The sequence below is a fragment of the Chlamydotis macqueenii genome, chromosome 18 (assembly GCF_036417535.1).
Source record: "Chlamydotis macqueenii isolate bChlMac1 chromosome 18, bChlMac1.mat, whole genome shotgun sequence".
Lineage (NCBI taxonomy): Eukaryota > Metazoa > Chordata > Aves > Otidiformes > Otididae > Chlamydotis > Chlamydotis macqueenii.
Genome location: NC_141573.1, coordinates 10,953,942 through 10,969,532, shown reverse-complemented (window position 1 = coordinate 10,969,532; position 15,591 = coordinate 10,953,942). Strand labels below are relative to the sequence as shown.

The following is a 15,591-nucleotide window of genomic DNA, read 5'->3' as shown; positions in this document are numbered from 1 at the left end:
AAAATTCAAGATGCAAGGTGAGACCTCTCCTATTTTGCATCAAAAAGCCAGTAGATTAGCTCTTAGTTTCTCATCAATATAATTTCTGAATGACTTGGGAAAGAAAAATCCTCGAAACTCCTAAATACCAACCTTGCCCAACCCTACTCACAACAGCTTGTGAAATCTGATAGGATCAAAGAATAGTGTAAAGGCTGTAGGCCTTCTACAGGTTGGATGACAACTTTACAGCTATAAACAGTAACCAGCACATTTAACACCCAAACACTTTTAAACAGCTTGTCTTCAAGGGAAACCAATGACTACATGAAAAAATGAAAGAATTTTATTGACAAAACTGTTATAGAAAATGCATTAACTTACTGAATCCAGAAAGCAGAGGTAGGTTCCTGAGCTCTGAATTACTGCTTGATTTTTAGCAAATCCAACTGTTGAGAAAACAAAGATAAAATTACGTGGTAGTTTTTACCTTTCTATTTTTTAAATCTTACTACAGTCACAAACAGATGAAAGGAAATACGAAAATCACTATCAGGTAAAGTATGCAATTTTCCCCTATTTAAAAAGAGGTAATTTGTAAATATTTAAATAGTATGCCTATTTCAGTCATCTTCTCTGAGTAGTTATCAATTCTTCGCGTTAGAATTCTACCAGCAAGTAGAATTAGACTACTTTTGCTAGCCCTCCACAAAGATGTAATGTGTATCTTGAAGAGTCCAGCAATCCAGGTCTCACATCCAGTACACCTCAGATCACAGAATCACAGAACTGTTGGGGTTGGAAGGGACCTTTAAAGGTCATCGAGTTCAACCCCCCTGCAAGGAGCAGATGCTGAAAACCCTTGGCTGTACATACATACCCATCTCTTAAGTCATAACAACTAGTAACAAGTCATAAAAAGGCAGAGAAAGAACAAAAGATTGCTAGGCAACTTGTTCTTCCCATCGGGGGGACAGGTCCTCACAACTCAAAAACAGTTCTCTGCCATTATGCTTATTAATTATAATGTAAGCAAATACAAAATTTTCATGCACCATTTATGTAATGGCAGATGTAATGCAGAGGGGAGCCAAAGCAGAAGAATATATGCACAAGGAGCACAAACTTGGCTTATTTATGCCGTAACATGTTATACCATCTATGGAAGACCACACTGAAATATAAATTCAGTCAAATGACAACGTAGCATCGTTTAGTTTCTGACTCCCTGACACTTGTTGAATCTTTTACCAAGCCATATCTGGAAATTGAACCAAAAGACAACTTTTTTGTCAGCATAATTTCTGAAGCAGATGACAGCACTAGAGGGTTAAACAAACGGCAGAGCCAGAAAAAAGAGGGAGGAAGCAGGAATACACAGACAAGATTAAGGATGGGACTACAGCAACCAGCAATAAGATGAACTCAGCTTACCACTGAAATCATCTGCAAGGTAGGAGCGTTTACCCGGGATAATGTTTCTATGGACAAGTCTACCTAAGAGCATTCTGGTCTTTGAATTCTTCTCCTGGGCAGCATTTTAAGAAAAGACAACACTATATACAGTGTTATTCTGAAAAATGCTATATGAATTCCACTTAGTCATATACGTAACATTTAAGCTTTGTTTGAAGTATTTATGGAACCAAGTCGGGGAATCCAGCAAAAGATTGCCCTGACATGCAAACCAAATTATGTGAAGATATGCAATATAGTGGAGTTTTTATTCTTTAATGGGAAAGTTGAAAATGTAAAGCCAGAAAATCTCACCATGAAGTCGAGCAGGATAATTTCAAATAATATTATCCCTAAAGTTCCTGATTTTGCATTTGAAAAAAAGCAGACTTCTGTAATTCTCTACTCTTTTTATGTGATAAAGGTTTTAAGTTTGCTCAGGAAACAAATTTAACTGGGCTCAAATGTTCACTTAGTTTTAATGCACACGCTCCTCGGCTATTCTGCTGAGTTGTCCAAGTACAGAAAAAGACTTATGACTGCATTTCTTACTGCCTCAGGGGAACATTATGTCAACTACCAACAGAACACTACTAATAAAGTCTCTTCCTTGTAGTTGCGTTACTCTTTTATTATGTATTTTGAGCATTTTAAGCCTCACCTTCACCTCTCTTCATAGTGGATTTCTTGGACTTATTACCTTACAGTATACTTACGTGTTACTTTTTATACATATATTAATCTAATCTCACATATACAGTTACTCTCATTCTCCTTCCTATTGGCAGTAAAAAAGCAGCTGGCAAAGTCAGTAGCTACCACAACAGCAGAGCTCAATTCTGGCATGAGCAGTTTCAGTGGGAAACAACTGATGCAGTTAGCAGGTCTGGACATGCCAAACAAGCAAAACCTTAATAGTGTGGAGGTCCCTACTAAAGGAAGAGGTAAAAGAACAGGACAGAACTAAATTTGCCCAACATCAATCAAATCCGCACTGTCATACATCATTATGAGCTGTAAAGCAGCCTGTACTTACATTTCAATGCTGTCATTAGTATACCCCTCTATTTCAACAACATTCAGCAGAAAATAATTAAGTACTAGGAACCAATAATGTAGAAAAAAAAAGTGAAGGAGACTCAAAGTCAACTACAAGATGATGATTATATTACTGTATGAACTTTCTGAAATATTTCAGATCTCATTTTCAAATAAAACACTTTAAATACAATCATGAAATATTTAGTATTTGTTATGAGAAGAAGTTGGAAAATATTTATTTCTAAGAGTAAGATAGAAACCATCCTGAAGCTTTTAATATACCAGCTTTTTTTTTTCTAGAGAGCTGAGAAGAAAACACACATTTAAAAATTATTAATAAGAGAGATATAACTCCCCATAGAAGAAACTAGATATTAAAAATTGTTTCACCACAATGAATCTTATGTTTGGCACGAGTAAAAAATTTTCTTTAATATTACTCTACTGAACAAAATGAAATGTTTGTGCCAGGTCTCTGAGTTTTGTAAGGCCTGCTTACTTGGTGAAAAGAGCCTGTTACCATGGTTACAGCCGTAAAAACTTAAGCCTCAGTGAGATATTAACATTCCTCACTCTTGGAAAGAAAAAGGTTTCCTTTTTTTAGGCAAGTGACCCTTTCTTTTTTCCTAGGTTCCCCCTCTTTCTTTTACATGTTAGAAAAGAATCAGAAATAAATCCTAATCTTGTGTAAATAGTTGAAGATGTGAAGCCTGACTAGTACATTGTTTCTGTACTAAAGCATCTTCTTTTAAAGGAAAGACTCCTTACAGTTGTAACTAGTCCTTAACATAATAAAAGTAAATCACTGAAAGCAAACAAATACTATGGATTTCAAGTAACCTGCTCCTAAAATGTAACAACCATGAAGAAAAGATGTCCTCATTTTAATGATGACCTGAGAGTGACTTCCACATGAATAAGCTTGGTGTTGTTTTTTTAAAAGAACTATGCATTTCATACCATTATTTAAAACAATGCCCACAGCTGCATCCCCCACCCCCAATTTATTACAGATTTGTTCAGGTTTCAGCTATCCCAAAACTGACAACTGCATGTGAAAACAAAAATTAATCTGACATCTCTCTAATGGTACAAAATACTCCTTGTAGTTCACAACTTGAATTTAGTTTTAGTTTCAGTTTCCTAAAGTGCAAAGATGAACTGACTTCAGAATTCTAACATAAAGTATTGTCAAAACATTGCACCTGTGTGTGCAAACTGAAAACTAGTTTACACACATGATAAATACAATACTGTACTAGGAACAAGACCTTATACACAGAAAATGTTTTATACAAATGGAAATTATATGATATAACAAGATGGTATTAACAAAAGCATCAGTAACTAACTTTCCTAAGTACCATAACTGACAACCTCTGGTATTATTCTTTGACTTTTTTTCCTGAGAAATCACAACCTACTTCGCATCTAGATCATCAGCCACTAAGAGAAGTAAGATTTGAAAGGAGACTGATCAGCCAGTCGTTGAGGTAGGGGCAGGAGGGAAAGAAGACAGATAAATTTCCAGGAATACAAGCAATTCTTGACATTGCTCAACTCCAGCTTTATCAGTTGCTCAAAAGTGAAAAACTCCCTCTACAAACCTTGTCTGTCCTTTGTCATCATCAGCTCAATAACACTAATATTACAAGTTGCACTGTCAAAACAACACCAGTTTATGCTAGAGTTATTAAAATACTAAAAATATTTACAGTAACAGTTATGCTGTGTTACTTCAGTATTGCCAGGTCTGACAACTGTTTAAAAAACACCTTTAAAGAAGTCTGTAGTCAAAAGAAACGCCGGTAAATAAAGCTAGTGGCCTACACCAATTTGCTGATGAATTCAGTGCACAAACCCCTATTTATTTGTGTGTTTCAACAAGGGGATGAAAATTAACCTTTCAGAAACAGAACTGGGCTTTTTCACAAGATAATTTTAAGGATTCTGTAATAAGCCTGGATTTTTCTCCAGTTACAAAGAGGACATTTTGTTAAAAAACAGAAACTGAGGAGATTTTGTGTTACAGTGTTTCCAAAGTGTGCCTTTCAAGTGAGACAACCTGAAAGAGACAGACTTGGAACCAGTTTTACATCAATTCCCACCTGTCTACTCATTGTCACAAAATCCAGAATGATAGAAACATTAGTTATACAGCTTCCACATGAAATGGGAGCACACTGTTCTGCTTGCTTTGTCCTGTTGTTCTCCTTCAGAACACACACGATCCTCCAACTTCAACGCAATTCAACACCAGCCTCTACAAAGTACATCCTTCAAAATACATACAAATATACTTTTATTTCTATTTCACATTTTACCAAATTTGTCTGCTAAAAAATCCTAAACATAAAACAACCAAAACAAGCAAAAGAAAACCTGTTGGAGAGATTTGTTTGTTATCTCCACCAGTGGGTAAATGTAATTCATATCAGCACGTAAATCAATAGGGAATCACACCACACACCTATCTGGTAGCTGACTAAACATACTGGTTTAGCCCTTTGTGGAAATACGTAGGATTTTAGTAAGAGTTTTCATCTCACATCAAAATTTTTCTGAAACCTGTTTTGATCTGATCATCCAAGGAATACAAAAAACGTATTTTGTTCTATTTCAGGTTCTATTCTACAACACTGAAAGATATGCATTTACTTTTTAAATCTTTATGTAATAGATTTTGGATTTCTTTTTTCTTGAAACCCCTCTCCTGAAGATAAAGCAGATATCAGAAAGCCAGAATAAAATTGTAAGCATTAACAACATTGTGTATCCTACAATTAAACAAAATTCTTTTGCAGAGTACAGCGCAAGTGTTAAGCCAAGTTCTTTTTTCCTGGACGTATAAACAAATTCTACACAGCTAAAACCAACAGGGCCAAATTCTAAATTGGAATGAGCATTTGAAAGGAGAGCTCTGGAAAACAATGGCTTTTTTCCATTGCAATGCAAGTGGCTACAAAGACACTTCTCAAACTAAAAACCAGAAGATGCCTGTGATAACAACCTAACTCTCCAAAAATCACTATTAAGCTACCTACCGCCTCGAGGTTGAGGTGATTCATTACTACCAATGATTACTGGAACACCAGCATCTTCCAACTTGATCTTCCATTTTTCAATTATTTCAGCTGAACCATCCTAGAAAATGATGACACAGACATAGCTATTTCAACATGTATGGTGAACCAAGCAGTCCAAACCAAAAATTCTTACCAGAGACAGTATGTATTTGGGCGGTATTTTAAATAAGGTCTGAAACCTACCTTACTGGCATCATTAAAAACTGACAGCTCCATGGTTTCTTTAAAATCTTGTTCCCAAACTGACTTCAAGCATTCATCTAACCAGCATTCGCTATTGTGAACGGGCAGAATGACAGACTGCAAAAAAACCAAACAAAAATACAAACGTATGTCAGTAAGCACTATTTTTATTTACTTACAGTAGAATAACATTCATTAAAAAGGGGAAATGTCAGGTTCTTCTGAAACTAACTTTCACAAAAACGCATCTTAAAAACACAAAAGTAGGCAAAGATCCTTTATTTTCATTTAAAAACATACAATTTGCTTTGTTCTCTATAATTTTTTGAGCTTTACAAGATAGCTTTTGGTAGATCTCCAAGGAAACAAAGGAGCCTACTGAACCAAAAATGCTAGCAAAACATCCATAACACCACACTAACCTGTTTCTAGCATTCCTGCATTTCTTATGGCACTCTTTACTTTCATCTTCCACTAATGTATCTTACTCATCAATCTTTCTTTAAGCTCACTACCTAATTGGAGATGCTCACATATGCAGCCTGTATCTTGGTCTCTAGCCATGTTTTCAAAACCGAGTCTCTCTGACACTGCTATTCAGCACATTGGAAGATGACATACAATATAGTTCCGTAACCTACCATTTCAACTGCAGGCTTTCCTATCACAGCCTCTCTCGGCCCAGCCACATACACACAGAGCATGAAAACTTACCTGAAACATTTAAAAATTGGTTACAAACCAGAGACAAGGGATTTCTCTGTTCAATTACTCACCACTGTTCTAATCACCCTGCAAAAGCCAACAACCTCTCCAAATTCTTTCAGTATCTCCAAAATGAATGCATTCCATTCACAGAATGCACGTCCTAAGAAATCAGCACGGTAATATACTGGCTGTGTTTGTAAAGGGAGAGTCCAAACCGTACCTGTTAAGATCGCTTATAGATGGGGAACTTCAGGCAAAGAGCCTAAGTAACTCGTAAAAAGTCTCATGGGACATTTTAAGAAGTTCCTAGAAACAGAACTTAAACTCCTCATCATGGGGTGTAACCATAAACACATAGTTTGAAGAAACAGAGGATTAGTTCCTATTGCGAGCATATGAGAATCTTAAGAAACAAAATACTAGAAGAACAAAGAACACTGAAACTGAATTATTCAAGATTTAGTGACATGCACACTGTGCGAATACAGGCAAACGCATACATTAGTAGGCAGATATATTTAGTGGACACTGAGGAGTGCATTTAGGGTTTTTTACAGAGTATGATGTATGTAGATGCAGATATTACAGAGTATGATATATGGTACAATGATTAACAATTAAGAAACTTAACAACATTTCACAGCAAAACAAAAAAAAAAAACATACAGGTCTAAAACAAATGAGCTTCCTTACTTTTGGCAGTTTAACAGGCAAAAAGAACCAAGAGGAAGGCTACTAAAATTTTAAGCAAAGTAGGTCTTTGACCTCTTTTTTGGAGAGATAAATGAGTATAACAAGGAGAAATAAACAAAGAAAAATGGGAAGCCAATTACCAAAAATTTACAACATACAGACAAAAAAAAGATTATTTCAGAACTGTGACTCAGATTAGTACCTTGAGACTTAAAAAAAAAGCAAAAATCTGAGATACTAAACCAATATATCCGATTGACTCAGCATTTTAATATCCCTTATGTCTACAGGGCAATTAAAATACAACCCTGTACATCCATACTAATCAATCTAAAATATGCATTCAGAAAGAAAAGGGCTCTCCAATTCCTCCAATGACAATATAAACTCTTACAGTTTTGCACATCCAGAAAAATCAATGACTTTCCAACTTTCTAACTCAGTTAAAATTTGACTGTGCCATCACAAACTGGCTTGAAAACTGTAAAACTGGAACTTCTTTGCTTTTTTTTTCATAACAACTCCTCTTTTAAGTCAGGACAGCAGTGCAAAATACCAAGATTATGTTAGGATCTCTCTGTTTTGTTTAAAATGAAAACAGAAGAAGTAGTACTTTAACAGCAGCACACATAAAATAACCCATAAATACACGATGGCACTAAGGTACCCCGAACCCAATATAATAACTCATAATATATTAGCACACTCTTAAACACATTACTGTGAGCAAGCTCTGCTTCCATAGAACAAGCACAACGGTGAGCTAGACAGCTAGACACTTGCCAAAATAAGGTACAGAGCTGGATTGCTGATAACACTTCTGTGTAAAATCTGAAAACATTAAACAAATCCATACAAATAACTGTACATAGCAATATGAATAAAATATCAGTGTACTGCTAACATTGTATACTAAAAGTTCCTTAGGTTCTACCATCCTTACTTTGTTCACTGTTCTTCTGCATTTATTTTTTTTCCTTAATGAGCCAAAGGTAAGTTAAAAACACCACAGAGCTAAACCTTCATTTCTCCCTAGTTCATTTCTGCATTTGTAGCCTGGCTTAAAATTTGCAGTTGGTACTTGTGCTAAACTGAGCATTTGTAAATTGGCCTTTACCATTGTGTGACTGTATCAGAATACTTTAATCTCCTTGGTTCATCTAAAGAGTGAAAAACATGAACCAGGGCACTATTTCACTTACAGGTGCAGATGATTCATCGTAAAAAAAAGAACAAAACAAACAAACAAACAAACAAAAAAAACCACCAAAAAACAGCTGGTGGTAACCTCAGGAGACCTTCTGTATTCCTTCTGTCCCAAACGAAGATCAAGTACAGCTGTATCATTGCTGACCAACCATAACCCCCAGGGATGGAAACACCAACCTTGCAAGGCAATCTCTAAAAGCAGCCAGAAGGGAGACCTGGAATAGTTTTCCCAACATTTGAAGTCCTTTTGCTGCAGTTTATGCCAAAAGCTACTTCCTAATCCCAGCACAGATTATTGTTCTAGTTCTCTTTGCAGCAGCCTTTCATATATTTGAAGACTGTTACCATAACAGGGAACTACAGAAATATGCATAATGCTCTTTCAAAGTAATTTTGAGTCAACACAGGGACATTAATTGGAAACCAGTAATGTATTTTTGTCATTACAAGATCACCTGAGTGACAACTGAGTCAGAATTATAATTTCATTAGCTAAGACATAGAGCAAAATCCAACACTTTCATGGCCTATGAGCCAAGTACAACACTTAAAACACAGAACTATGAATCAGACCTGGATTTGAACATTGTGACACTACCTGGTTTGCCCTGAACTTCACACATTGTAGAATAAGATCTTAAGTGGTTTTAAGTATTTTTAGTAATATAGTTTTGTGATCGCTAAGCTGAAAGTAATGATTCTTGACTTCACTGCAAAATTAATTTTGATGTGTGGCAAAAATGACAGAATGTGAAATGGCTACCAGATAGTTTAATCCCCTTTCTTCTACAAATTTAGTACTCAACCAAAAAACTCCCTTCTTCACTCAGCTAGACCACTGAAAAACAATACATCAATCATAAGACTGAAGTGGAGAAATGTGAGGTTAAAATAAAGAGTGACAGAAACCGTGCAACTGAATGTTTTGCCTCAAAAAAATACCATCATCATCCTCTGCTGAGGCTATATATGATAAACAACTCCAAAAAGAAATGTACAGTTTCTATACACTTCAAGTTGACTTCTACCTGCCACCATATCTGAATGTGGAAAATAAATTCTAAAAATTTAATACTGCTGAAGATTTTACAGAAGTCAGAAACTGGTATTTTTAAATGAAGTTTTCATGTGAGTCACTGTTCCAAACCATTCAGAAACTCATGGCTGTTGGCAGAAACATACTAGTTTTGTCAAATCACATATATGTGATACTTTAAATAAACCCAGAAGGATTTTCAGGCCACAAACTCCGACCTGTTTTTAGATCGGAGACTCTGTGAAGTTGTTCATCATTTTTACTTGCCCATTTACCTGTCTGTTTTTGCTTTTCAGATGTTTGCCTCACTACATCTAAGTTGTTGTGAAACAGCAGTTGTATGTGTTTAAATTTGTAAAAGAAAAATTTTTTTTTTTTTTAAAAAATGCATTATTACATGGAGTAACAAAAAAAAAATATTGTAAGAAAAAATTTAAGACTATTTTTTTCAAACTCCGTGTAACCACCTGCCTGTAAGGACAGCACAGCACCCAGGCCAAAACCCCTCCTGAAGAACGCCGCTGCCTTCCTCCGCCCAGCAGCCGCAGCCCCCACGGCCGCGCACAGCAGGGGACTCTCGGCACCTTCCTCCTCCCCAGCCCGCGCCCCCCCGGCCGCCCCCCGCCTCTCACGTACCACCTGCACGGCGCGGCCCGGCCCCGCCGCCGGCCGGGCGGGCACAGGGCGGCGGGCGGCGGCGGAGCTCCCGCCGCTTCTCCCCGCCTCCGCCATGGCCGCCTCCGCCCCGCAGGGAGGAGCGGCGGCGGGGGGGATCGCTCAGCGGCCGGCTGTCCCGTAGCGCCCTGGAGGAGCCGGGGCTCCCAGCCGGGCGCGGGCAGCCAGCCGCCCCCGCTTTTCTCTTCAGACCCGCTCCCCCTCCTCCGCGGGGAGCAGCCGGCCCGCCGGCCGTCAGGCCTCTCCCGCCCCGCGCACAGCGCCGGCGGCGCGAAAGCCCCGCTCCGGGCGTGGGGAAGCCCCAGCGGGAGGAACCACGGCCGCTACGGCGGCTGGAGAGGCCGGAAGCGCCGCGACAGCTTGCGAGGGCGGCGAGCAGCGAGGTGCTGAGGGGAGGCGGCGGGGCCCAGCAGCTCGTCCCGGGGCGGCTTCAGCTTCGGGCCGGAGGGAGCCCGGGGCGGGCCGCGGCCGGCTGGAGGCGGCTGCCTGGGCCGAAGGCTGCCGTGTGTCGCTGCAAAGCGTTTCTGCTCGCTGCGATCACCTCCGGCGTTCCCCCGGCCTGGCTCTGGTCAGGCTGTGGCAGGCCTGAAGGTCCTGTCCGTGGAGGCCCTAATTTCTTACAGAAATGGTGCCTGCAGTTTCCCGCTTGCTCTCCAGTTACGTTTTTTAACCTGTATCTCTCCAGTCAGCACTTTCCGTGGTCAAGCCAGTGCTACCAGTGCCTTTTTTTTTATTTTTTTAATAACCTTTAAAAATGGGAAAATATTTGTTGGTGGTAATAATATCATTATTGATCATTTACTTACTGAAACTATGATTGTCCAACCACTTATTCCCTTGAAAGTATTTGCAACTAAAAGGGATCACAAGACCAGGCCCCGTATAACAACCTGTTCTGAATTTTTAAAATTTGCACAAAGCAATCTTTGTTGAGCAAAATCCTGAGATTATCCCTTGTTTATCTGAAGAGCCTGTTAAACAGCTAGACAATTCAAGGAGCAAAAAGAGCAGAGTTATCTTAAAATGTTTGTTGGCACACAAATCTGAGAACTGAGGAGGTGAGGAAGGCAGCCAAGCAGTAATTCACCCTCAGAATCTATTTCAAATTATCTATACAGCTTCTCTCCATCCAGCCTGAGTTTAATCTCTCTGAACAGCACTGCTAAATATGATCATTTATTTTTCTGGCGACAAAGGCTGCTAGCACTTTTATGTTGCCTGCATGCCTTGCTTTATCTAAGAAAGTGTAGCAGAGTATTGCTTTACTCGTGCTGAACCGAACAAAAGTCCCAGTCAGGGACCAGTGCCTCATTATGCGGAGCAGTCTACAAAATGCAGAGCAAACCCCGTGCTTCCTTCCCCACGGAAAACAGAACCAATCAAAACCACCAGAAATATTTTCTAAGTTGTATTCTGTAGCTGACCACAGAGAGTAATTAAATACAAACATCTAGTTAAAATGTGATTTTCATTTTGGGGGGATTTTGGACAGACTTTTAAAGGCGCACAAGCACACAAAAGCTATCTAACTTCCACTGTGAGAGTTCTAACCTGCCGGCTTTTGAAAATCCAGCAGGCATTTCTGTCTTCTTGGACAACTAAGTAATTTTCAAAATAGAGTCCATTGTTTCAGGCTTATTCCTCTTCCATGTGGGTCAGAATGGAAAGAGGCCTCCTAATGCTGTCACAGCAAACCCACGGAGAAGCAAGCAAAAATGGTTTGGCCCTAGTTGTGCTTTCAGTTGCTATACTTGAAAGATTTTCAGAGTGGCAGGGAACAGCACACTGAGCAGTTCTTACAGCTAAAAGCATTACAGAATCAAAGACATTTCTCATCATACTAGTTTTTAGCTTTTATTTCTCATAATACTAGTTTTTAGCTTTTATTTCTCATAAAATAATGATTCTTGAGGGTCACTACTGTGAACCTAAAGCTTGCAAATTCTGGAAGCTTTAGCTATCAAATAGAAATTTTCCTCATCTTAGTGGAAAGACATCTAGAAAGTTATTTTGCTTGCTTTACATTCATCTCTGTTATTTAAAAAATGACACAGACTAGTTACGGTATGGACAGCTTAGACCTATTGACCTGTGAGGACAGACCTCAACTGATTTCACTGGGAGTTCAAAAAAAGAGAAAAAGGACTGCTTGTGTAGGGTATTGCTGGAGTTATTTAGGCCAAGTAGTCTTGGATTTAGTTTCATTTTGAAAAGATCAAACTGTAACTGAAGGGTAACTTACAAACAAATCTGTTGATGTTGTGGAGCTCATGGGCAACTTAATTTAATTGTCTCTTTATTGGAAAGACAGAAAGAGTGAGTATAGTTTTCTTCTAACACATTTGTCACTGACTTTACAAGCTTCAGTACTGAAGCATTTGCAGAGCACACCACGTTGAAGCGTCATTCAACAAAGTAGGTAAAATACTCAGCTTGGAGCTAGTTTTGAAACCACTTCTATTCAAATAATGCTTTGAGCTTCCAGAAATGCTCAGTTATTTTTATAAAACATCACAGTTGAGTGACAAGAAAAAAGGATGCAGTATTTCTCATTGTAGTACAATAGGGCAGAGTGGGGCTTCAGAAGCTCATCTGGTAGCCCTGCCATCCTGAGACAGGATCAGCTTTGTCATTCCTGACAAATACCTACTAGCCTGTTCTCAAAGGCCTACCTCCAGCAACAGAGGCCTCATAACATCCTCAGGCAATTTATTGCAGTCCTTGCTATCTTTACCTTTAGATTTTCTTAATATCTAACTTTGATCTTGCTGTGATTTCTAAGCCACTCAAATCTGGCAGGCCAAGATCTTTTCCCCTTAGCAAAAAGATCCAGACACCTGTCATCTCCCCAGTTTTAGAGCTGCTGGGCCTCAGCCTATTTCATGATTTTTCTCTTTTCTGCAGAAGCTTCTTGCTATCACTCTCCCTCCACCAGCTAAAGCCTTCCGCTCCCAAGGTACAGCTCCTCAGTTTGAATCTTCTGTTAGTAGCAGGAGCTTAAATATTTTCCCTTAGGCAAAAGTTACCCTCCTACCTTAGTAGATTCAGCACTTTGACCACATTTTAAGCCAGATGTGACAAGTTCTGCTGCACTATTTCTTTTTAATAAAACCTTATAAAAGGGTTTTTTTGCAGGCCTAGAAAAAGATACCCATTTCATAACCAAACACACAGAATCAATACAAACAAGAAGGCCAGTAACCTGCCAAAGATAAGACCAGGATCTGCTTACACATCCCTCAAGCCCGTGACTCTGCCCCAGAGGCTCCCCCAGCCCCCTCCCCTGTTGGTCCTCTCCCCGGGGTTTTTATCCCCTGCAGCTGTGTGCCTTCTCAGCTGCTTCCTTGCTAATGCCTATGTTAACCCTTGCTTTGCCTGAGAGGGCCTGCAAACTCCATCCCAAATCCGGTATTCCTTATCCACCCCCCCACCCGAGAAAACCAGTTGTTCTCGTCCTCTCCACAGCCACGATTTCTGTATTTGCAAATTGTTGTTACGTTTCCCCCGCCCCACTCTCTTGTTTAGGCTGTGCACATATGATTCATTCCTCCATGACCATCCTCGCTGGTCATGCTTTAAACCTCTGTTTATTCTCCTCTCTCTCTTCTGGTCTCTCTCAGGCCACTTTGCATCTCCGCTGGAGAATGAGACCCCGCGCCGGAGCGAGTGTTCCCACTGGGGCCGTACCAGGGCTGGGCAGAGCAGGATTACTTTCCATGTCCTGCAAGCCCTGCTCCTGTTTGCACAGCTTAGTGCACTGTTTGCCTTTTTCACAATGGCTTGACACTGTTGACTCCTAATCAGCTTGTGATCTATTATATCCCCTAGATCTTTTTCGGCATGAGGGAAACAGTATTTTAGCAGTTTTATTCCAGTCAGCCACATGAGAAGAAAATGACTGAAGTAGTGTGAGTGAGATTATCTGCTTTGTGTTTCAATACCAGAATTGTTTACTGGTTCCCAATTAGTTACATGTCTACACCCTGTTAAGGGAGTTGCACTAATGCCTTCCTTTGGCCTTCAGAGCCTTTATTACCGGTGGGGACTAGTACAGAAGAGTGATTTGGGCCAATTTCCCTGTGTACTCAAGTCTTCAAATGCTCGGCTGAAATTGCAGGGCTAATTGCTCTGAGGAAAACATCTTATACCTTAGACATACTGAGTTTGAATAACCTCACTGAAAAATGCTCTTGCTCTCAGAGAAGAACGGTCGTGTAATACATTTCTCTCTTCGAAGCATTAGCTGTCGTTACAAAGGATGTTGCTGTTGTTTGTTTCTTGTTTTAAAATGAGTCAATCTGAAGAAGCCAGTGGTTGTTTTTATGAGTTGGTAAGTGACACAAATATTCTGTTAACAGCAGTACTGGACTTAGGTACCTTTGCAGGTGAACTAGAAAGATCCCATTCATCTCAGTAGCAGTCCACACCTCCAACATACGCTCTTCTTGACCGCCACCAGTCATCCCACTCCCTGTGTGCTTTCATTTCATGTCCTCTCATCGCTGTGCTGCGCCAATGTTGTGGTTTTGTTAGTGAGGGGGGGCCTAAGGTGGCATTTTTGTGCAGGCTCGCTGCCCTGCTTGAGCCATTCTCTTAGCTGCTGTGGTTCAAGCTGAGTGTAACTGTATGTTCAGTGTGGTTTTATGGATTAAGACTGCAGGAGCTAAGGTAGTGGCAAGGGAGAGGCATGGCTCCTCCACAGAATTTAACAAGATCAGCACAGGTTTTTCTTCACCTAGAGCTTCAGTAATTGAGCAATCTTATGCAAAGTTAGACTTTTATTTTTGCAAACTGTTTCTATATAATGCTGTATTTTTACAATACAGTAAAAGAAACATCTTTCATTTTTAGCTGGTGAAATCTGCTGGAGAACCCAGTGATAGGCAGCTGATTATGATCTAACCACGTTGGTTAATACAGTTTGGTTTTGTTATTAGGTACCAATCTGAAACCCAGTAAAGTAATAATGTTATTTTCCTTACTTACCCGAAAAGCTTTATAAGTTATTTGGAGGGAAAAAAATCTTATTTACAAAAGATAGCAAGATTCAGATAATGGAAATAGATAAAAGTCAGCCTTGAAATCCCATTTTCCTAATCTTGACAAGTTCCTGTGTGCCACAAGTGATAACCCTTGAGAATCAAAGCTTCTACTTGAGGAACAAGAAACCTTTAGAAAGTTCAGTTTAGGTTCTTTTTTTTTCAAAACCATACCTCTGTTCAATCTTCTTGATGACTGAAGTGTTAAGCACTTAGGAAATAAAGTTATGTTAGAGAGCTGAGGAAAGGAGGGGGAATTGTATGTTTCCCAAAGATTCACTGGTAAATTCATACTGTCCAGAGAATTTTCTTGAACTTCAGTACCTTTGGGAGCTTAAACTTCTTTGTATGTAAGTACAGGAAGCATCTGACATTTTAAGATGGGAAAGTGCTTAAAGAAATAAATCACATCCCTACAAAGGAATGTATACATAACAGGAACTGGGATGTGTATAATATAGAGAGATCCACAGGACAATGTATTGGA

General features: G+C 39.4%; 1 protein-coding gene across 2 annotated transcripts in view; it reads right to left on the bottom strand.

The window, feature by feature from the left end:
- Nucleotides 1-10,213, bottom strand: part of QTGAL (queuosine-tRNA galactosyltransferase) — a 132,429-nt gene extending 122,216 nt beyond the window's left edge. For both annotated transcript variants that reach the window (XM_086762213.1, XM_086762211.1), the window contains exons 1-4: nt 10,027-10,213; nt 5,745-5,861; nt 5,520-5,619; nt 364-428 (exon numbers count right to left, since the gene is read on the bottom strand). In XM_086762213.1, the coding sequence (XP_086618339.1) occupies nt 364-428; nt 5,520-5,619; nt 5,745-5,861; nt 10,027-10,122 (378 nt within the window). In that variant the 5' untranslated portion in view covers nt 10,123-10,213. The remainder of the gene's footprint in view (nt 1-363; nt 429-5,519; nt 5,620-5,744; nt 5,862-10,026) is intronic.
- Nucleotides 10,214-15,591: the final 5,378 nt, after the last annotated feature.